The sequence below is a fragment of the Spea bombifrons genome, chromosome 2, assembly GCF_027358695.1.
Source record: "Spea bombifrons isolate aSpeBom1 chromosome 2, aSpeBom1.2.pri, whole genome shotgun sequence".
In the NCBI taxonomy this organism is placed as follows: Eukaryota; Metazoa; Chordata; class Amphibia; order Anura; family Pelobatidae; genus Spea; species Spea bombifrons.
This window is the reverse complement of record NC_071088.1, coordinates 101924428-101947837: the sequence shown is the minus strand read 5'-3', so window position 1 is coordinate 101947837 and position 23410 is coordinate 101924428. Positions and strand designations below refer to the sequence as shown.

General features: G+C 39.4%; 2 protein-coding genes across 3 annotated transcripts; one reads left to right on the top strand and one right to left on the bottom strand.

Annotated features, from left to right (window-relative positions):
• Positions 1–8042: 8042 nt before the first annotated feature.
• On the top strand, positions 8043–13950 carry CLN5 (CLN5 intracellular trafficking protein). Of its 2 annotated transcripts, XM_053455402.1 has the most exons (5): positions 8043–8474; positions 9490–9654; positions 10491–10665; positions 12348–12573; positions 12749–13950. In XM_053455402.1, the coding sequence occupies exons 2-5, from the start codon at positions 9545–9547 to the stop codon at positions 13237–13239; spliced, it is 1002 nt and encodes a 333-aa protein (XP_053311377.1). In that variant the 5' UTR covers positions 8043–8474; positions 9490–9544; the 3' UTR covers positions 13240–13950. The 2 variants fall into 2 exon arrangements, with proteins under 2 accessions (XP_053311377.1, XP_053311376.1); XM_053455401.1 differs by lacking the exon at positions 8043–8474 and having other exon boundaries at positions 8917–9654.
• Positions 13951–14871: 921 nt separating this feature from the next.
• Positions 14872–18936, bottom strand: LHFPL5 (LHFPL tetraspan subfamily member 5). Its single transcript, XM_053455404.1, has 4 exons — positions 18699–18936; positions 16681–17129; positions 16285–16521; positions 14872–14985 (listed from the first exon to the last, which is right to left on the bottom strand). The coding sequence occupies exons 2-4, from the start codon at positions 17090–17092 to the stop codon at positions 14969–14971; spliced, it is 666 nt and encodes a 221-aa protein (XP_053311379.1). The 5' UTR covers positions 17093–17129; positions 18699–18936; the 3' UTR covers positions 14872–14968.
• Between the last annotated feature and the right edge of the window lie 4474 nt (positions 18937–23410).

Genomic DNA, 23410 nt, shown 5'->3' with positions numbered 1-23410 from the left:
TAAAGTAGTCTACTCTTTCATACCCTTGTCTCTCTAGCATGTGCCCAAGTTAGCTTTATTGAATTTGCAAGTTGGTCTTCTGTTGCAAGCCCCCCTTTTTTAACCAACTTGCAAGAATTTGCAGCTTAGTAAATAGATGCAAATGTATAGTAGTGTAAATTAAAACGCATAGATGTCTCTGCCTTTTCACCCTTCTTTTTAAATAAGTTTCATTTTTATATGGCCTGTTTACCACGCCTATAGGTGATGAGTACATCCTAAATCTAATCTTGGCACACCTTTTGAGGATGTACCTGTACGTCGAGAGGGTAAGGAACCAGTTAAGGATTTTGACTAGACCACTCCAAAGCCATAATTTTAGTCTTGCTTGTTTTTCTTCAGATTATTGTCCTGCTGCATAATCCAACTGATTTACGTACCAATCAGACATTCTCCATCAGGATTTTCTGGAAAAGATCAGAATTCATGGTTCCATCAATTATGACAAGTCATCCAGGTCCTGAAGCAGCAAAGCAGTCCCAGACCATCACACTACTACCAACATCAGTTGCTATATTGTTCTTATTGTGGAATGCTTTACATCAGCTGTATCAGGAACCATATTTTATGGGTTCCACTTTTGACTCATCAGTCCACAGAATATTACTCCAAAAGTCTTGGGTGCCATTGAGATGTTTTTTTTTGGCAAATGTGAGACAAGCTTTTGTGTTCTTTTTAGTCAGCAGTGGTTTTCACATCTCTCCCGTGGATGCCATTTTTGCACTACTTCACTTTGCAAGGGAGGTTCTATTTATATGAAGTTTAGATCCAGCAAGACTGTCAGTAATCATGGTTTGGTGTGTCTAGTGGAACTGAATCCAATTATGAATTACATTTTGTTAATTAGTTGATTTAGTAACTAAAAATTACTTTTTCACATAGGGCCGGGTAGGGTTGGATAGCTTGTTTCCTTCTATAAATCATATAATCATTTAAATGCTACATTTTGCGTTCACTGAGGTTATCTTTGTCATATCTAAAAGAAATCAGGAGAGGCAAACATATTCCCCCACAATGTATATATAAATAAATATGTTTATTTTATGAAAGATAATTTCATATTGATGCTAATTTAAAGGTCAAACTTCTGTATTTGATGACACCTGACATTGGAATATGAGAAATGCATTACACAATATAGAGTAGGAAACTTTCCTATGACCTCATTCTACCTTTTTTATGGTCACGTCTGCACTGTGCAAGTATTGAGGAATCTTCCTTTTCATTAAGCAATTGGCTTTGTGTTTTATGCACTTTAACATTGCTGTCAGATATAAAGATGTAGAAAAAAAAAGTGAGCACTTCCACATTGTTTTAATACATTTTGTTCAACTAATTATTGTGTTTACTTGTTCAGATGGATTAAGATTAGGATTTTTTGTCAGGTAACATGTTGCTCACCCATCTAAACACTGCAGGAAAGGATCTTGGAGATTATAGAATTAATGATAATTAAAGATTATAGAATAAATTGAGGTTCGATGGTTATCGCAACAAGTCAATACAAGCTCTTCAAAGAAATGCACTTCTTATAGTGCCATCCTATGGTTTATGTATTTAATCTTGTTTGATATACCATGTGGATATACTTTGTAGCCGCACACGGTATATGGTTCATGTATTTAGTCTTGTTTCATTTAACATGTGGTATTTGTGCCTTATTTCCCACCATAAACATACTGAACTCATAGGTACTGATTTTACACCCCCCTAGACACTCCCCGATTCAATGGATAGTTGGCATATACAGTAGTCCTCTCTCTGTACAGTACATTACTGACAACTAGGTCAGAGCATCTATAAAACTGCAGCTGTTGTAGGGTGTTCCAAGTCTGCAGTGGTCAGTACCTATAAAAAGTGGTCCAAGAAAGGAAAATCGGTGAACCGGTGACAAGGTCATGGGCGGCCAAGGCTCATTGATGCATGTGGGGGGCGAAGGTTGGCCCGTGTGGTCAAATCCAACAGACAAGACACTGTAGATCAAATTGCTGAAAAAGTTTAAGTTGGTTCTGATAGAAAAGTCCACTGCCGAAAGTGCCTACAATGGGCATGAGAGCATAAGAACTGGACCATGGAGCAATTGGAGAATGTGTCCTGGTCTGATTAATGGTGCTAGTAAAAAAGTTATGTTTTAAAGATTAGAGGAGATATTTTTAATTTTCATATGAATAACAATACTAAGAATTACTCACAGATTTAAAATAAAGCTACATTTTGTAATAGTAACAGTACACAAATCATATTTATTTTGTCTATAGGGTATTAGTAGAAAATGTAGATGTGTAGATAGGAACACAAGGAAAAAAAACTGCATTTCCTAATTTGTTCAGATTGCCTCATCAATTGTGCAATCTTACCATCAAAATTCCATATTCACTGACAGCAAATATTAGTCACATGTTTATAGTTTGGTCTCTAGTGGTGGGCAAAAAGCAAATAGTCAAATGCTTGTACCCTGGTCAATAGAATTGTGTGATTTTATTACTTTATGTGAAAACTCCCACAGGAACACAAGGGCTTGCAAAAAGTAATGCCTGCTTGCTGGGTATCTGCTCGCTGATATCACAACATTTGCAATACATACTTCTCGAAACACCAAAATTGGTATTGCCATATTGGAATCCCTGGAATACCATACACAAGCTGAGCTCTGCCTCTAACTAATGAGGACCCTCGTGTGTTTCTAGAACACCACGAGGACAAAAAGGGAGGATACAATTTTGATAGCTTGGCTCTTGCTCACAGCATCACAGTATTCATCGTGGGCCATAACTTTCATGGGGCAAAAGCGAGTGCCACCCCAGAAACTGTAATGTGAGGGGCGCACATGAGCTGTGAGGCGACAATGTCCCTGTGACCTCTTCCACTTTCAAGGTTGCAACCTCCAACTCCAAATGCAAAGTGTTATAATAGTTAGTTATAATACCTTACCTTAATAGTTATAATACCTTACATTATCCCTTAGGATAAGCCGGCTGCTCTAACCACAGTATGCTATAAGTGCAGTTCGGCATTTATCTTTGCTGTAGCATTTATACATAGGGATATTTTCTTCTTCAATTGGCTCAGTATGAGCTTTTATAGAAATAGAAAAGTGGAAAAATGTGTAATACTGTAATATGCCTTCCATGTAATTGTATACAGTATATTCTTGGCATCTATTGTTCTTATTCTCCATGCAAAACAAAGCTATCAAAATTGTGCAGTATTACTGCTTTTAAAGAGTATTGTCGGAGACTGTGGGATGATATGTTTGTACATAGACTGTATTGGTTTTGAGTAAAGTGCCAGAGCTACGCTGGCTCACTGCGTTAATGGCTGAAAATTCCACACATGTTCAGAGCCACGGAGTCTCTGCATTCTAGCTTTTTATTTCCAGAAATAACTTGCAGGTTTTAAAAGCAGAGGAAACAGCTATAATAACACTATTGCATTGCATACAGAAGTCATGGAAGGGCAATAATAATATTCAAAGATTAGTATTGGGATTAAAGAAACAACTGTCTCCTGTTTTCCCAGAAGTGGAATGCAAAGTTATGTTTTTGTGTGTTCTAAATGTGTTGCAAAAAGGACATTTTATTTTGCATATATTGTTAATGTGTTTGTTTAGATCACTTTTGTTTTACATTTGTTTGCTTAGGGCTAGATCACTCACGCAGTTATGGAATTTTGAGATGGAAGTGAGAATTTTAAACTAAACAGTGACACATAGTCAGCAGACTGAAGACACTTCCCTTTTGATTCCAGTAATTGTGAGGATGATTTGATACCAAGCATACCCAGAAACTTTGTTTTAAAATAGTCTCTATACGTAATACTAGACTTCTTAGAAGGAGAAACACAAAAACAAAAAACTCTACCTTTTGCTTTACCTTTTGCTGACACTTTCAGCAGCCTCTGTATTTTCTAAAATTAGAAGCTCAGCCTATGTTCTGTTATCTCTTTTGTCAAAAGCCATCTTTCCAATTGGTAATATATATATATATATATATATATATATTAGACTTGTGCATTCGTCTTCGGGCGAACATGGAAACGAACACGAAGAGTGCGTTTTCGTGTTCGTTCCGAAGACACGCTGAAGAGAAGACGGCGGCGGTAAAACGTAGGCGAAGACGAAGACACACACCACGAAGATCTTCGTGATTGTCTTCGTCATCGTCTACCATTCTTCCCCCCCTCTTCTAACTTACCTTGTCTTCGCGGCATCGCGGCAGTTCCCGGAAGTGGAAATCCGCAGGTTCGCTGTCAGGGGTTACAGGGCAGTGCGAATGAGCCTATTGGTCCCCTACAGGGACCTCCTCTGGCATCAACCAATTGGTCGATGCCAGAGGAAGACCCTGCAGGTGACCAATAGGCTCACTCGCACGGTCTTTGTAACCCCTAACAGCGAACCTATGGATTTCCACTCCCGTTAACCCCTTCGATGCTGCGTTATCTAACACAGCATCGAAGGGGTTAACGGGAGCGGAAATCCATAGGTTAAAGGGCCGTGCAAGCAACCAATAGGCTCACTTGCACGGCCCCTTAACCCTTTAAAAAACAAAGTTAACCCCTAACTAATTGAACAGGGAGGGAGACCAGTGGCATCGGCAGGGTAAGTTGCAGCATTGGGGTTTTAAAACCCCAATGCTGCAACTTACCCTGCCGATGCCACTGATCTCCCTCCCTGTTCAATTAGTTAAATGTCCGTACGAGCGACTTTATTGGTCGCTCGTACGGACATTTAACCTGGCGCATACTAACTAATTGAACAGGGAGGGAGACCAGTGGCATCTGCAGGGTAAGTTGCAGCATTGGGGTTTTAAAACCCGATGCCTCCCTGTTCAATTAGTTAAATGTCCGTACGAGCGACTTTATTGGTCGCTCGTACGGACATTTAACCCGGCACATACTAACTAATTGAACAGGGAGGGAGACCAGTGGCATCGGCAGGGTAAGTTGCAGCATTGGGGTTTTAAAACCCCAATGCTGCAATTTACCCTGCCGATGCCACTGGTCTCCCTCCCTGTTCAATTAGTTAAAGACCAGTGGCATCTGCAGGGCAAGTTGCAGCATTGGGGTTTTAAAACCCCAATGCTGCAATTTACCCTGCCGATGCCACTGATCTCCCTCCCTGTTCAATTAGTTAAATGTCCGTACGAGCGACTTTATTGTTCGCTCGTACGGACATTTAATTAATTGAACAGGGAGGGAGACCAGTGGGATGTGCCGGGTAAGTTGCAGCATTGGGGTTTTAAAACCCCAATGCTGCAACTTACCCTGCAGATGCTACTGGTCTCCCTCCCTGTTCAATTAGTTAAAGACCAGTGGCATCTGCAGGGCAAGTTGCAGCATTGGGGTTTTAATAAAGAAGAGCCAAGGGGAAGAACGAAGAGGAGGAAAAGTGACAGTCACACAGGAAAGGTAGGAAAACATTCAGTGAGAGGGGATTAGTAAATTTGTGAGAGTGATGGATTTGTAAGTGTGTGAGGGGGATAGCATGGCATAGGGAGGATGTAATCACATTCCTATCATTCCCAGGTTCCACGGCAATCCCGCGCAGTCCCACAAGGCTGCCTTTGCGCTGGTCCCTTACAGTGTCTGATAGGCGGAGTCATGTGATGTGACGTCACTTCCCGCGACTACGCTGTGTTGCTGGGCGGAGCAAGAGAAGATACACTGTGAGGGAGTAACTCGAGGGCAGCCTTGCGGGACTGCGCGGGAAATCTGCAGTTCAGGTAAGGAGGTGGACGTGATTGGCCACATTTGTGGCGGGAGCGGGCGGGATTGGGCACACATGTTGCGGGAGTGGAACACCCTCATTGAGGGAGCGGGTGGGATTGGACAAAAAATCTGTGGGAGCGGGTGGGAGCAGGCTTAAAAAAGCAGTCCCGCACAGGGCTCTAGCCTACACCACATCAATGTTTGGCTTAGTATATAGTGATAGGGGTTATGCTGCATTATTGTCAATGTCTGGCTTAATGTATAGTGAAAGGGGTTACGCCACACCACCGTCAATGTGTGCCTCAGTATATAGTGATAGGTGTTATGCTGGGGGGTGCCACATACAGGATCCGCCCCAGGTGCCACATACTCTAGGTATGCCTCTGATCCAGGGTGAAGGAATGAAAATGAATTCTCCCAACTAGCGGAAGAGGTAAGAAGGTGTGCTAATCCTTATCATTTTATCTAAAGCAGCAAGTGGTGTACTGGGCTATCTGAAGACCGTAAGAAAATTAATCTTGTCTGAGAGATCAGTAGATGTGATGGAGCACCGAAGGAAAATTAAGAGTAATAAACTGTGGAAATAAATGTGTTAAATAACGAATACCCAGTTACATAGTTACATAGTTCATAAGGTTGAAAAAAGACCTAAGTTCATCAAGTTAAACCCTTCTACCTAACCTTCCTATTCTTGATCCAAAAGAAGGCCAAAAAAACCCTAATTAAGCTACTTCGAATTCTGCCATCAGGGAAAAAAATCCTTCTTGACTCCAAGGGGCAATCGGATTTCTCCTTGGATCAAGAAGCTCTAAAATATTAATGTTATTCTATTTATAGCCCTGTAAGTCATGCCTTTCTAAAAAAAATATCCAGACCCCTTTTGAAGGCATCCAATGTATTTGATAACACCACTTCCCTTGGCAGTGAATTCCATACCTTTATTGTCCTTACTGTAAAGAATCCCTTCCTTTGTCATCTATGAAATCTCCGCTCTTCCAGTCTCAGAGGGTGACCTCTTGTTCTTTGTATATTTCTGTTAATGAACAGGTCACTGAAGAGCTCGTTATATTGGCCCTTCATATATTTATATAATGTTATCATATCCCCTCTGAGATGCCGTTTTTATAGCCTATATAATTTTAATTGTATTAGTCTCTCTTCATAACTAGTATCTCCCAATCCCCTTATTAATTTTGTAGCCCTCCTTTGCACTTTTTCTAGTTCCATTATGTCCTTTTTAATGACCGGTGCCCAGAATTGTACCGTGTATTCAAGGTGAGGTCTTACCAATGACCTGGTCGGTGTGGCATAGCCTGTCCTGGTATGTGTGTGTGTTTGGGCGTTGGTGTAGCAGAGCCTGTCCTGGCATGTGTGTGGGGGCGTCGGCGTGGCAGAGCCTGTCCTGGTATGTGTGTGTGTTTGGGTGTCGGTGTGGCAGAGCCTGTCCCGGTGTGTGTGTGTGTATGTTTGGGCATTGGTGTGGCAGAGCCTGTCCTGGTGTGTGTGTGGGGGCGTCGGTGTGGCAGAGCCTGTCCTGGTATATGTGTGTTTGGGTGTCAGTGTGGCAGAGCCTGTCCTGGTATGTGTGTTTGTGTGGCAAAGCCTGTCCTGGCACGTGTGTTTGGGGTTTGGTGTGTGGCAAAACGTGCACTGGTGCATGTGTTTGGGTGTCGGTGTGGCAGAGCCTGTCCTGGTGTGTGTATTTTGTGTGTCTGTTGACTGGCACTTTACTTACTGAAGGAATAAGTGGAACTATTTAATTTTTACTTATCCAGAGATAAAACACTCTTCTGAATTTGTAGTCACTTCATAGGACAAAACTTTCTAGGCCCAGAAATCAGTGAGGAAAGTAAAGGTTTTGTGTTATTTACTCTATTTCAATCTGCATATATTATTAAAAAGGATTAGTGGCACTAAATTGTGGCTTCAGACATCCCGTGTATGATGACTTTTTTTAGTGTACTGATTACTCCCAATCCCATCACATAAGATTCTATCTTATACTGTCGGCCGAGCACTGATGTTCTCTTCGGTGCACATGCATGCCGAGGAGTTCAGATTCTGTCTATTCTGTGTATTTTCTTTATTTCCATAAAAAGGCCCACGAAAATCCTCAGCACCAGGCCCATGATGCTCTTAATCCGGCCCTGCCTAGCCCACACACATCACTAAGTGTCAGTGGAAGCTGAAGGGAACTGAATTAGAAACTGAGACAGAGGGCTGCAGCCAAAACTACCAGGCGACGCATATGGATAGCACAAGGACCCAGCGGTTACATGGATCATAGTCCTGCAGGGCTGCGGGAGGCAGACATGTTAAGAAAAAGAACAGAGCTGCATGTGGAACGAACAAGGAAGGAATGGATTGCAGTCGCATGACGAGACATTTACAGTTCAGGCTGACGTTAAAGGGAAACAGTGGAGGGAGACAGCAGAGACCTAAGATACCCAATAGCAATGGCGTCTATTTGTAGCACCTACAGGGGATAAATGGCTTCCTCTGTAAAGTGTCATCAGTGAGGATCAGTGAAACAAAATTGCCCGCCTTTCTTGCAGAATGATGTCATAGGAGGGCTGGATTAGAGGGGTTTAAAAATACTTCCAGCATTTTGGGTTGAAATCCCGGAAGTAACCTGTAGGTTTTGGAAGCAGAGTACACAGATTGGCTATAACACTATTACTTGGTGTACAGTAGCCACAGAGGGTCAATAATAATAACAAAACGTACAGGTGAGTATTCAGAGTTAATACATGTTAGTACTGTTTTCATGTAATTTTAGGTAATGTGTTTTAACATTTACATGAAGTAAATGTTTGTTTTACGTTTCTTTGCTTAGCTCACTCACACAGTTACACAATTTTTGGATTGAAGTGAGAATTTTGACCTAGTCGGAAACCGGTTCCGTTGACACGCGGTCAGCAGGCGCAAGACACTTCCCTTTTAATTCCAGTAACTCTGACGGTGATTTCTTATAAGGTGAAACCAACGCAAGAGATTACAGAAAAACTCATTATCTCTGCAGACACTTTGAGTAGAAAGTACACGTAATGTGTACAATGCTTTGACTTTTATATACGCTTTTTATAAAGAACTTCTTTCTAAAATAAGAAACTCAGCCCTGGTGTATGTTCTATTATTTCTCTTGTGAAAGCCACGTTCCTCAAGCTAACATATATTAAAAGTTAAATATCAGCAGAGCGTTGATAATACATTAATTGTGTTACTATACAGAAGACTATACGTTATGGTTTATGGGCCTCTTTCGTGCGCAGGTATGAAGTATGGGGGATTTTCGAAGGAGGTTTTTTGTGATATGAAGATACGCGATAGTCTGAATGACCCACAGCTCGCGCTTGTTTAAATCATTGCTTTACCCCCTTTAGTTTAAATGGGCTATGCTGTGTAATCTCTTTTTTTGGCCTGTCACTCTCGGCTCTCTGCAGCAGTTACTTTTGTTGTATTTCACAGTCCATATTTCCTTCTCTAATTACTAGTAGATTAAAAAAAAACACAGAAAAACAGTTATTACCAACTCCGGCCAAACCCCCTGAGAAATAACTTCTGCTTTTATATAATGGTCTTTGTTGTGTTTGTTTGGCCACCTTAAACTTCCAGCATATCTGCCCAATACCTTTCTAGGTGAGCAGGAACAGCGCTCTTTTATTTTGCTCATAGCCCAAAGAGAACAGCTCCCAAGACTACATGCCCTGGTGTCTTAAACCTAATCTAAGCATTTGTCACTAGGGGAGTAAGTCTGATCGCAGACACATCTTACCTGTTTTATCAGCTGATCCAGGATATGGACCTCACCTGTATCATGCTGCAAGGAGTACTGGCTGTACTTGTCCTGTGCTGTATACCAAATAGCACTTCTAAAGAGTTTCTGCAGCGGTGGCCGGTGCCCTACAAGTAAGTATGACACTCCCAACTACCATCATAACTCTTGAAATGTAAATGTGCTCAACTTTCTTAAATTATTAGATGCTTGTTTGTTGTCTGATTTGTTTATACAAATAAACATTTTCAGACTGCCGCATAATGTGATATGCGGATGTATACAATAGGGTGGAACTCCTAATCTTTGAATCTAAAAATTATAGTTCCTCTAATTTGTATCCATGCTAAATAAGCTGCAAGGATGGTTGCCTTTAAAACGTGGGTTCAGTTTTTAACACAGGCTTTAGAGAACAATGCATTGAGAGTTTGAACACATGCGCATGTTGCATCCAAGGGCAGACCTGCAGTTGTGCATGACTAAAGTCAGGAAGCAGACTAACTCTTATAATATATATGTTGCAGAGGTGGCAACTGTGACCGCCCCTTTAAAATGCAGTAGCTGCAGGTAACACCTGCAGTTGGTGACACGGAAAGTCTAGAGATCATCCAATTGCAGGTCCATCCATTCCCTGCACTTTGGACCAGTCTGCATGGAGGGAGAGTGACACAGGCAAGCCTTTGGGGGGACTAAGATGACACAGGCAAGCTGTTTTGGGGAAAAAACATGGCTCAGGCATGCTGATGACAATTATAGCACAGACAGGCTGTTGACGGGGACACTTTTTGCACTGGGGGCCCTGTGTAGTTATGCCCCTGCATCTAGTAGTGGTTATATTTAAAAAGTCTGAATTTAGAAGGCAAGGAAGGATGCATCGTTAAAGATCAATAGATGGTACAAAAAGCTGGGGAATCTTACGAGCCACATTAGCTTCAGTGCCCATGAATAATTATGTTTGTATCAAATATAGACGTTTTGCTACACGTCCCAAGGCTGATGCGTACTGCCAAGCCAAGTATACATTCTGTCCCACTGGCTATGCAGATGGATCTATCCCTGTCATGAAGAATGAAGACACCATAGAAGTGTTTAGGTTGCAAGCTCCAGTTTGGGAATTCAAGTATGGGGATCTCTTGGGGCATTTTGTAAGTATTGCTTTATTCTGTTGCTTGTATAAATCACAATTACAGTTAATACATAGAAGCCAAAGGCATACCTGCACATCTCACACCATCGATCTCTTAATGTTTCCTTGGTTAGAAGTCATGTCATTGATTAAATTAAGGGACTGCACTGCCAGAGGAGTGCATAATTTACCCACTCAAGAAGCTTAAATGTGCTGTTTCACAAAACCGTTGTTACATACTTTAGTAAATAATCCTTATCAGATCCTTCCTTAAAAGCAACATACACCAATCAGCCATAACATTATGACCACTGATAGGTAAAGTAAATAACACTTATTATCTTGTTATCATGGCACCTGTCATGGAATATATAAGGCAGCAAGTGAACATTTTGTCCTTAAAAGTTGATGATTAAGAAGCAAGCGTAAGGATCTGAGGGACTTTGTGATGGCTAGACAACTGGGTCAGAGCATCTCCAAAGCTGCTGCTCTTGTAGGTTGTTCATGGTCTGCAGTGGTCAGTACCCAAAGTTGTCAAAGGAAGGAAAAGCGGTGAACCGACGACAGGGTCATGGGCCTTTTCTTTTCTTTTACATCATGTAGATAGCCGGTTGCGTGTGCGTCGCTTACTTGGCAAACGCATGGCACCAGGATGAGAAGAAGGCAAGCTGGTGGAGGCAGTGTAATGCTTTGGGCAATGATCTGCTGGGAAAACTCGGGTCCTGCCATCCATGTACCATCTACCTAAGCATTGTTGCAGACCATGTACACACTTTCATAGAAAAGGTATTCCCTGATGGCATTGGCCTCTTTCAGCAGGATAATGCGCCTTGCCACAAAGCAAAAATGGTTCAGGAATGCTTTGAGGAACACACTGAGTTCAAGGTTGACTTGGCCTCTAAATTCCCCAGATCTTAATCTAATCGAGCATCTGTGCAAGCCGAACAAGTCCAATCCATGGAGGCCCCACCTAGCAACTTACAGGACTTTAAGGATCTGCAGCTAACGTCTTGATGCCAGATACCACAGAACACCTTCAGAGGTCTAGTGGGCCATACCTTGACGTGTCAGGGCTGTTTTCCCAGCAAAAGGGGGACTTACACAATATTTGGCAGGTGATCATGATGTTATGGCTGATCAGTGTATAAACATGAACAGCACATGCTTTTGTGTCATGTGGCAATTAAGTGTTCCCAACAAAAGTAATGAGTCAGACAAAATTGTTTTTAAAATGGGACATTCCCGTCTCCCAGGCAGTCCCCTGAAAAAAATAAGGTGTATTAAAGTTCTTTCTAGTTCATATGGGAGGATTCTGAGAATTCTCCCATGCATTTGCGAGGGAGACTCCACGGAGATGTAAAGAGGCCTCTCAGCTATCATATGCATTAATGTAATTTGAGCAGGACCGTCCCTTGCCAAATTTTTTTTTTTTAGGTAAATCAATATCTATTGTATTTTTTCAATTGGGAAATGGGATACAGAAAAGAAGAAACTGGAGGGAAGGGAGGCGGTAGAAAAAATTATGCATCAAGTCCGTGTAAACAATATGTCCCACGGTACAATTCACAAAAAGCATCAGGGACCTACAAGACCATGGCCAAATTGTTTTATGATGTACTACTTATATCCCTTTTACCTATTGTACAGTTCTGAGGATTATGAATGCATTAGGTAAATTTATTTTTTTACTTATTTATACAGAAGATTATGCACGATGCTATTGGATTCCGGAGTTCCTTAACGGGTAGAAATTACACTGCTGAATGGTATGAACTTTTCCAACTTGGCAACTGCACTTTCCCTCATCTTAGGCCAGGCGTGGAGGAACCATTTTGGTGCAATCAAGGAGCAGCCTGTTTCTATGAGGGAATAGACGACGAGCACTGGAAAAGCAATGGAACTTTGGTCCATATAGCAACAATTTCAGGTAAACAACCCATGGCATGTATAATAATAACGGTGATTATTTATATCGTAAGCCCTGAGTGGGCCATGCCCTCCTTTTCATAACTGCCATTTTTCTTCTGTAATTATGCCTTGTGTACAACCAAGAACTGAGTTTTAAGTGCAATCAATTTATAGTAAATCTCTTTTTTGTACAGGTGCCATATTTAATCAGATGTCAAAATGGTTAAAAGAAGATAATGAGACTGGCATTTATTACGAGACGTGGACTGTGCAGGAACAGAAAAAGGCCAATGCGTCTGTGTGGTTTGAATCATATGACTGCAGCAAATTTGTGTTGCGAACATACCAGAAATTATGGGAGCTTGGAGCCAAATTTAACAAAAAGATACAAACAAATTACACGCGTTTATTTTTGTACAGCAGGGAACCAACCTACTTGGGAAATGGTTCCTCTATATTTGGTGCACATGGGAATAAATCATTGGCAGCAGACATTCACAAATTTTACTACCCTTATAGGCCACATCAGTCATTTAAAGAACTTCTTGTAAGTATTGTAGAAATCTTTGATAAGGTTGTCTTACATAAGGTATTTTACCTGTTTTATAATTTTGAATATTGGCATTTACCATTGATGTATCCCTACATTAAGATAACATATGAAGAAATACCTTTACCATCTTGAAAAAATGTATGGTTTAAGAGCTTTAGAAAAGATGACATATTGGTTGGGATTCACCTACTCATTACAATGGATCTACCTGTAGCCCATTCTAGAACAAAGCTTTCTGAAAAACAACTTTACAAATGGATCCGTAAGAAAGGTTTTAGGAGTTTAATTGGCCACAAGCAGCTTATCAGTGTCCCCCAAACAGCCTGCCTGTGCCATCTTTGCTCCAGCTTGTCAGTGCTCCAAAACAGCTTATCTGCGCCATCTATGCCCCTTGCACTCCCTTCAACATACACTGAGACGCGCATACGTAAATGCATTTACACACACTAACACACACTTACTTGTACTCACTAACACATGTACATACTCATTCTAGCACACACTCTCGCTCTCACATCACTCTTGCTAACACATGCTCCATCTCACATCACTCTTGCTAACACATACTTGCTCACACACTTACACATACAGCTCCATATCCATGCTGTCATACACATATACATAGACATCCATGCCAACAGACTGATTCATAAACCTCCATGGTTACATACATACCCCCTCCTTTTTGCCTACACCTCCTTACCTTTTCCTGCAGCTTGTTGTCTGCTGCTTGCACACTGTAACTCTCTGTATTTTATATACTGCTGATTTGTTACCATGTTCTGTTGTACATAATGTTACATTCAATTCTAATAAATATGTATATTTTGTTATGCACTGCAATCCTATTGTAAATACGAATTTCCTTAATAATGTGTTTTTTTCATGTATGGTTCCAAAAGCATCATCAAGCATCATTATCTGCTCAGTATCTGAATATATGACAAAATTGTGTTAATCTAGAAAAATTATTTATGGATATTCCCAAAGGGTTACTGTGAAAGCGTCCAAATACTTGGAATTCACTTTTTATTCACAAGGAAACTGTTGAAGTAGTAAAGAGCCATGCAGGGCATACATTTCTCATTATATCCTGACACATACTGCAGAGTCAGGATGCCTTAAGTCATTAAGCCCATTGTAAGTGATTAAAAATAACTTGATTGATAATGCTGGCAACAGAATTTAGAAGAAAAGTGTTTTAATGTATTATCCCCATTGCATGTACTATATACCAGATATAGTCAACTGTAGACGTAAAACACGTTGAGCGTTTGTATCAATTGTAAACCAGGTTCTAAAAATCAAAATATGACTAGTGGCCCCGTTCTTAACCATTCAATCATGAACCACAAGATATAATGAATAAACAGTATAAGCAAAGCTTTTATTTATTTCAAAAGGTATAAACAAAAAGTAAGCCAACTTGCAGTTTACAGAGAAGGTAGAAAGACAACAGATCACATTCTTTAATATGACTGTAATTCGTGTTATCCTCAATAGTAATCTAGATAAATGTAAAAAAAAAAAGAAAGCAATCCAATAAATGCAAAAGTGATAGTAAAAGCTTGTGCAGGCTCCTTTAAAAAATATTTTATACTCTTGTATGAAAGCAGCTTTGGGAAGAGAACACAAAGTCTCTGAACACAAAATCCGAACATGTGCAGGTGATAAGGAGCTGAGGTATCCACACGTCCTATATGTTTTGATCACAGCATTACAAGATCACATAGAGGAAGACAGAAAAACACACATTGCATTGACAGCTGTGTGTCTTATTGTAGATGCATTTTGAGTAATTTCACACTGAAAGAAATTCAGACATGTTTCTATGTCCAGTTTTGAAGCAGACAGATGTTTTTCAGCTACCTTCCTCTTCTGCAAAAGAGAGAAACAGATGTTAGATCTACCGTAAATATTTACGAAGTTATATTATTATACTTTATTTATAAAGCGCCGACAGATTCCGGTGAGAGTCGGACAGCACGGGGAAGAGAGTTCCAGAGGGTTGGTGCTGCGCAAGAGAAGTCCTGTAGGCGGGCATGGGAGGAGGTATATGGTATAAAGTATATACACTTTAAAAGCTCCCTTTTTAATGAACATATGTGTTGTTCTATGGTTATGTATACAGTATACCAGTGATTCTGATAACAGATGGAATGGAAAAATACAACACAAGAGGGCACCCTGTTCATGTTATACAGTGAATTAGTAAGTCCAATGATTTCTATAACTAGGTCTTCAGTTTACAAATATGTTTTTATTTCTAATTTGATACCCACATTTACACAGGACTCACCACCCAGTCTTTGACTTACATCTCCATCATGAAAACCTGAAATGAAGAGCTTTTAGCTATCGTAAAGCAGCTAGTTCTCTAGTTAAATATCTTTATTTAGTGGTAACAGGCAGGGGTGCATGTTCACAGGGCAATAGGGGTAGCTGTCATTGACTCTGTTGAACCATACCTTTTGCTCCCATCATTGTCAGTAACAGGTAATATGTCACTTAAATAAAAAATGTTGCAAGCACAGTCATTTGATAGATTATAACTTGCTGTTTACTTTAGAAGTTGGTCTACTTTTGCTTGCAATGTGTTATATTGTCTAAGAGTGAAAGACATTGGTATAGGGCAAGCCTAAATGGGTAGGATAGTGTACAAGAAGTACTGGTATGGGGTTGGTATAGGGTATAGTGACCCACAATGTTTGGGTGGTGTAGCGATCACCCTGATTACAGCCACAGCCAAGGTAACGTGACAGGCTGAAGAGTTGCATTCTCACCAGGTCGGCAGAATGGCCAAAATCTACTGGTGATGCCTGCCACCAACCCAAAAATTCATAAACAACAAAATATTATGTAGTATGTACACTATAAGATTAAAAAACAAAAGTTGGATATAGTTCATACTTAATGATGCATTATAGTCATTTATAGTATAAAAATTGTATCAGAAGAAAGTCCTATATGTCCATGAGAAAAAACATGAATTATAAAGGTACACTAAGCATGGAAAATAATCAGGGTCAAACACAGAGATGGTAAAAAATGACAAATAATCTCCAGTCAGTAAGGGAAGCCCCTGTGTTAACATTAATAATTGCATAATATCCCACTGTGGGACATTGGCTGTGTTTGTAAAATTATGACACCTTAGGACAATATAGAGAAACTGACCTTTGCTCTGGATCTTGAAATCCTCAGGTAGCAAGCTATCTTGCCGATTTCCCAAAACAAAGGCAAGAAAAGACAGGATAAGTGCGTCCATGATTGCGATAATAGCAAGAATATAGGCCCAGCGCACTGTGCAATAGCCTAGTGAATATTTGTCTGTCTTATCCCCACACATACGTTTGACCTCTGGAGAGTCCCATCCATCCGGGTAAATCAGGCATCCAATCATCAGGCCAGCAGCTGCAAGGAAAAACTAGGGATGTTGAAGCTACAAAGCAGAATTGTATGAGAAGCATGAGTTGTGGGGTGAAATAACAACTAAAAAGAATCTAGAGAAGAAATGAACAATAACAAAGATTATTATTTGAGTTGACCTCTTTCTACAGACTACTATCTTACCTGCAGCCAACTGCATCCATGCACAGATTTTGTACACTGTGGCTGAATTACAAAAGAAGAAAAGGCTGAAACACAACATGGAGCCCATCACCAGGAACATTGACACACCTACAAAAAACATAGCTGTTTTGAATGCTCCTGATGGGATACTCTCAAAGTCCAAGGCACTTCCCTTGCAGATGAGCTCTGATGTCAGGGCATTGCCAATGCAATAGCTGAACAGGCCAAAGTAGCCAGCTTGGGGGGTGTTTAGGCTGTCTCCAATCCAGTAAGGTTGGATGAAGACCTCTACCATGATGATGTTAAAGCAGATGGTGAACACAGCCCATAATACTCCAATGGCACGGGCATTGCGTACATAGTTGGTGTGGTAAATTTTGGCTGCTTCCTGTGCTGGCAGCAGCGGAGCCATGGTGATCTGGAGCAAGGGTTGTCCTTGAAGACTGGACCTGAAAACAAAAGACAATGTGTCATGCCTCTGGTCATCCTAATCCTTTTGCCTGCATACTTATTGGTCGGCCACCAAACGGCTGTGTGGATGCCCTTTCTCAGAATTGTGTTGTCTGTTAATGTGCATTGCTGGGTAACACACTGGTAAATACCACATCCCTATACAGACTGCCCCATATCTCTGGAATCTACTCCCACCGAACCTTCAGTATTCACCCTCCCAACATTCAAGAAACGTATCAAAACTCACTTCTTCAGAGAAGCCACACCATTTTAGCTGCTAGAACGTCCTTGTCATTGATACAACCACAACACATCCCATTCCCTCAAGATTGTAAGCTTGCGAGCAGGGCTCTCTCCACCTAATGTATCGGTTTGTCTGTCAATTCTCGTCTTATCAGACCCCTTGAATATATGTATTGTATTAAGCGCTGCCTAAAATTGTTGGCTATATAAAAAAAAAGATGATAATAATCCCTACATCTGCATCTTGTCAGACACTACCTAAGCCTTTTGGGCACACAGTTCCTGCTGGTTGTCCTGGTGCTTCAGTGCTGAAAAAGTGGTGACCCAGATGATTGCTGCTTGCTTACTTTTAATATTACTGTTGTCATTGACCAAAAGATTGTCACTTTGTGATATGATAGCCCTTCCATGATACTAACTATAAATAGAATAACATTAATATTTTAGAGCTTCTTGATCCAAGGAGAAATTCAATTACCTTTTTAAGATAGGACTTGCCAAACCTTGGGTACTTTGATGTAGTGGGGGGGCTAAGCAATACATGGCCATATAGTGTGACAGAATCCCCAATACTTACGCCTCAAATTTTTTTGTGAATTATATTATACTGGGTATGTGCTGAATGCTTACTTTGTTTTGTGTACTTATTGGGCATTATTATTCTAGCAACAGCATACCTTTTATTCTTATTAGGTCATGCGCCCCCCGATTTTATATATTTTTGTATATCGCTACGACACTATTTTTAAGATATATATATATTTTAACTTAATAAAAAAGGTTCCTGTAAAAAATCTTACTATAATAAGTCATAACAAAGGTACTTATCTCTATCTTATATCTATAAGGGACTTCTATGCTAATTATAAAACTAGTAACAGTATAATAAAAATACAAAAAATCTAGTCAGGAAGAGGGGTTCAGATACATGCTTCTTAATGTTGTGTACATGATAAGTACGTAAGAACTGTAATACTAATCTGCTTACAAAATGTTAACATACAGACCATGTTTATGCTCTAGTGATTAAAGGTGCTGTTCCCCTTGGGCAAAACATTAATTGCACTCTTCAGCATATTGAGCAAATAAAACATATAGCAAATCTGTAACTTGATTCTATGTTTGAAGGTTTAAGGATCTTAAATTATAACAGGAACATCTAAGAAGAAGAAAATGGTACACAATATTTTATTTTGTCTTTGTCCTGGGGAACACCATGGACTCAAGATGGAGACATGTCAAGGTATGTCTTCAGTTATGTCCCGTAAAAGCGTACCAGTATATAGATAAATAATATATTCAATGTTAGGAATCTTGCTTACCTTAAAGATCTGATCCAAGATATCAAACGTTCTTCATGCGACCATTTGCCTTTCCCATTTATATGTATTTTTAAGAAATAGAAAGGTTGGGCACAAATGTAGCTGGATGCAGAAAAGTGATGTGGCTCAGGTGGTTCGGAAACCTAAAAGGATAACATTACAGGCGTCGCTATAATGAGTATCCACCTGGCCTAGCAGTTGTAATGCTATACCTTCTGCATAATTCATCCTGAGCTAGTGCTCTCTGTCACAAGTATACTAGAAGGATTTACAAACGTGAGGACAACCTTAAGTATGCTTTACCCTAGTGCATCACGGGAAGAGAGGTAATCTTATTAGTCAGTCTGTTTAACATTATCCCAGACTAATGAATTATCTGACATAGCCTGTCTTACATACATGTGTAATACAACATGCCTGTTCGTCTCCCAGAGCCCAATCAATAATTTAAATATAACATTTTATTTTTTCTCATATTGTGCAATTATTAACCATATACAATGCCAGAATCAAATGCAATGCTTTGTTGGGTTATACAACATTTATGGTTGAAAGTAATTTGAAAATATTGACGTTGTAATACTATACCCTGATCAACAGGTGGCACCAGAGTACAGATTATGACTTTTTGTGGAGTTTACAGGAAATGAAACTGTTTTCTTTCTAATGTGTTTTAAGTATATTAGTTACTGTGTCTAAGTATGTTACTGTGTGTAAGTATGTGTATTAGTGTGGCACTGTGTGCATAAGTAAATAAGTATGTTACTGTGTGGGTATGTGTATTAGTGTGGCACTGTGCGCGTAAGTAAATAAGTATGTTACTGTGTGTGTATGCGAGTTAGTACGCCACTGTGTGCGTAAGTATATAAGAATGTTAATGTGTGTGTTTGCGTGTTAGTAAGTGTGTAAGGAAATAAGTATGTTACTGTGTGCGTAAGTATACAAGAATGTTATTATGTGCGTAAGTATATAAGTATGTTACTGTGTGTGGTTGTGTGTGTAAGAATTATTATTTATTGTTTTATATAGCACCATCATATTCAGCAGTGATGTATAATGGGTATGTTACTATGTGTGTAATTATGTTTGTATGTTAAATGTATGTAAGCATGTCACAATAAAAAGGGAAGATGTGTATAACCTGGCCAAAAATAAAATAACAAAATACTAGCCTTTAGTAAATACAAAAAAAACAAAGCGAGGAAGATAGATAGATCTATAAGATTAGGCAGAAAGAAGCAAAGCAAGTTATAAGATCTGCCAAATAACACACAGAAGAGCAAATTGCCCTGTCAGTAAAAAAAAAAAAGAAAAAAAGGGAGATAAAACATTTTTAGATATATAAATGAGAAAAGGAAAGTAAAACAAGGATTAGTTAGATTGAAAATAAAAGAAGAAATGTATGTAGAAGAGGATAAAGGTCTAGCTGACTGCCTCAATGAATATTTCGGTTCAGTTTTTACAAATGAAAATGAGGGAAAGGGACCTCAATTAGGAAAAAAGACTTTTGAAATATGTGAGTTTATCGAAGCGGAGGTTCTACTTCAGTTGTCTAAGGTAAAGACAAATAATTTATTAAAAGAGCTTTGTGGCCTACCAGCAAAACCGTTAACTGATTTATTTATCACTGGATATTTTCTTTTTCAGACCATTCTCTGTAAACCCTAGAGATGGTTGTACGAGAAAATACCAGTAGATCAGCAGTTTCTGAAACACTCAGACCAGTTCAAAGTCACTTAAAACCCCTTTCTTCCCCATTCCGATGCTCAGTTTGAATTTCAGAATTAGCTATTTGTGTTAACAAGCAATTGAAAAGGTGTACCTAATAAAGTGGCCAGTGAGTGTGTGTTTATATAGTAGTAGGACTCTTACATCTTGTGTAGGTATATAGTATGTGTATATAAATATAACATGAACATCAGAATTATTTTGTGTATCTATTTCAAAGTCATCCGTAGGCCTTTCTGATAGTATAAAACATCAGAGTGGTGGTTTATGTTCCTAAAATATTAGCTTGGGATTAAACACAATTTCATGTATAAATAAATAAATAAAAAGGCCATCTTCCTCCATAGCCAGTAGTGAACCCCTTTTCTATTATTTAATACATCCATACGAAGTGTTTCTGTCACATTTCAACTTGCTTCCAGAGGATACATATGTGGTTTAGCTTGCAGCTCCCCTTGGTAGCAGAATATCAGTGTTATAAATATTAATGAAAACAGGAACTCACAGAAACTCTGTAAGCGATTAATTTCACAGGAATTGTGAAAAGAATTGTGAAAAGAATTGGGAAAAGTACAGACACTGGCATCCCCGGTGTACTGTTTCATGAAATGGTTAGTTAACCCCTTAAGGATCAGGCTGCTTTTATTCTTTTTGTACCTTTTGTGAGCAAAGCTGTCTGATCGCCTCCTAAGGACTTTAAAATCAGGTGTCCCCCACCAAATTGCATATGGCAAATGTTGATGCACCACACAGGTCCCTGGAGCAGATTTCGGTGTTGCTGAATGCCTCCACATGGAGGCTTTGCAGCAACGTGACCTTTGATCGTTAAGGGGTTAACTCTACACACCAGCTGTTGCTAACCCTTTTTAGCCAATAAATAAGATGGTCGCATAACATTGCCACACGCGTAAGGTACAAAACAGGAAATTGGTTATGTTTTATCAAGGGGTTTTAATGATCATCAGATCAAAGAGCTGTGTCACACACACACACACTTGCTTTGTGTGTTCCCATTCATTATAATCCATTATAAATAGTATTAAACTTTTGCGACATGCTATCCTATCCTATACGTAAAATAAACATGCTATTGCGTATGTGTTCCAATAATGTTTAAAAGGTACATTATGCTGCGTATACCCCGCTGGTATTATCATCCATTGGGTATTTGGAGTTATGATGTGCGGCATCATTACAAATTGCTTCTACCGATGTCTAAAACAAACCTTATTATAGCTCTTCGAAGGTTATAAGGTGCTGCAAGGTATACCCCCCATCCGGCCATTCTTTCATGTTTGCTGTAAGGCACGTGGAAATATAGACCCTTTAACATCCCTCTTAATTACTTTGCACAACGTGTACACAAATAGTACGTTGTATGGAAATATAGCCATAAGTAAAGTCATGGTATGCCTGAGACAGGGAGAGCTTTTCAATGAACAGGCTAACAAGGTGTTAATATTTCAAACATCTCATTTTACTTAATTCTTCACGTTACAGTAAATTGTGCATTCTATATTTAACCCCCGAATGCCGCTTTATAATATTTATGCAAAATCAATGTTTAAACAAAGCATACAAAACATCAGAAACACTGACTTTGTACAAATGTACGCAAACTATTGCTAAAAATATTGACAAATATCAGTTCGTACAAAATCTCTCTTTAATCAGCAGAAAGTTTTGTAACAATTTTTGACAGTTCAAGGAGCCCAAAATTATAGAAATGCTACACATCTCCCTAACGAAACAACTTCCCGAAATACAAATTAGCTGGTAAGCTAAATTGGGGAAATTGTTAAAATATTACAAGCAAAGAGGCTCATAAATAATGCACAATAAATCTGTATTATGAGCACTTTATTAATTGGAATAATACATTGGTAAATGAGTGCTTATTCCTATCAGCCTTTATTAAGTATATGAAGAAATTAAGAATTAGGACACGCACATTAACACGATGCAGAAAAAGAAAAATCCTACTCCCTTACAGAAATCCAAACCCAGCGGACGTTAAAACGGATGAGGCCCTGTGGGATTCACTACTTCCAGACGCTTTATTATGATACGCGCCGCCAACTAAATACGGAAACTGGAAACCAAACTGTACGTGTGTAAAGTGATACACAGTAAATATTTTTTTTTTCTTATAGAAAGCAGATTTGTGCAAATAATACATTCTTAATTTCAAATATATACACAGGTGTACAATCCACAGCAACCCCCCCCTTTGTATGTGTATGTATGTATGTGTATGTATATATATATATATATATATATATATATATATATATGTATATATATATATATATGTGTATATATATACACACACACACACACACACATACATACACATATACACGTACACACACACACACACACACACACACACACATATACACACAGCAATACTCCCCCCTCTTCGTATCTTACCATGTTGATCGAATTTCATGCCATGGCGGTGGATCAAGCCGTCCTCACTGTCCAGGGAGATTCACGTATGTTGTCATACACGCGCGGACGTCATACATACACATCGGCTTTATGGGGCAAAGAGCCATGAAGGCCAGTGTGGTAGTTAAGTTAGTTTGTCAGCTAGAGCACTAGAAGAAGTTGTAGAGGGGCCTACCCTCCACAAATCGTGCCTTCATGCTTTTATGGGAAAATGGAGTAGCACTCCATAAGAGCCACGCGTTATACTGCTCAGTATCACTTGATTGAGTGAAACTATACTGTTAGCTCACCACAACAAGTTCCATTCATACCACCTGTTTATTTTACAGATTTTTAGATAAATAGCTTTATAAATGCCTTAAAGGTCATGAAATTAACGGTTCTTTAAAGATCGGTAAAAATATATGCAGAGTATCTCACAGAAAAGACCTGTATAATCTGTATAATACACAAGCCAAAAGAAAACGTTCTTCAAAACCACCTTGCATATTAGGTGAAGGGCTAGGCCAGAACTCCTTGTAGGATGAGCT

Coding starts and splice junctions, on each gene's coding strand:
- LHFPL5 (XM_053455404.1), bottom strand. CDS start 17,092: ATGGCTCCGCTGCTGCCAGCACAGGAAGCAGCCAAAATTTACCACACC. Junction 16,522..16,680: donor ATGGATGCAGTTGGCTGCAG/GTAAGATAGTAG, acceptor TTTTCCTTGCAG/CTGCTGGCCTGATGATTGGA.
- CLN5 (XM_053455402.1), top strand. CDS start 9,545: ATGGACCTCACCTGTATCATGCTGCAAGGAGTACTGGCTGTACTTGTC. Junction 10,666..12,347: donor GGGATCTCTTGGGGCATTTT/GTAAGTATTGCT, acceptor TTATTTATACAG/AAGATTATGCACGATGCTAT. Junction 12,574..12,748: donor CCATATAGCAACAATTTCAG/GTAAACAACCCA, acceptor TTTTTTGTACAG/GTGCCATATTTAATCAGATG.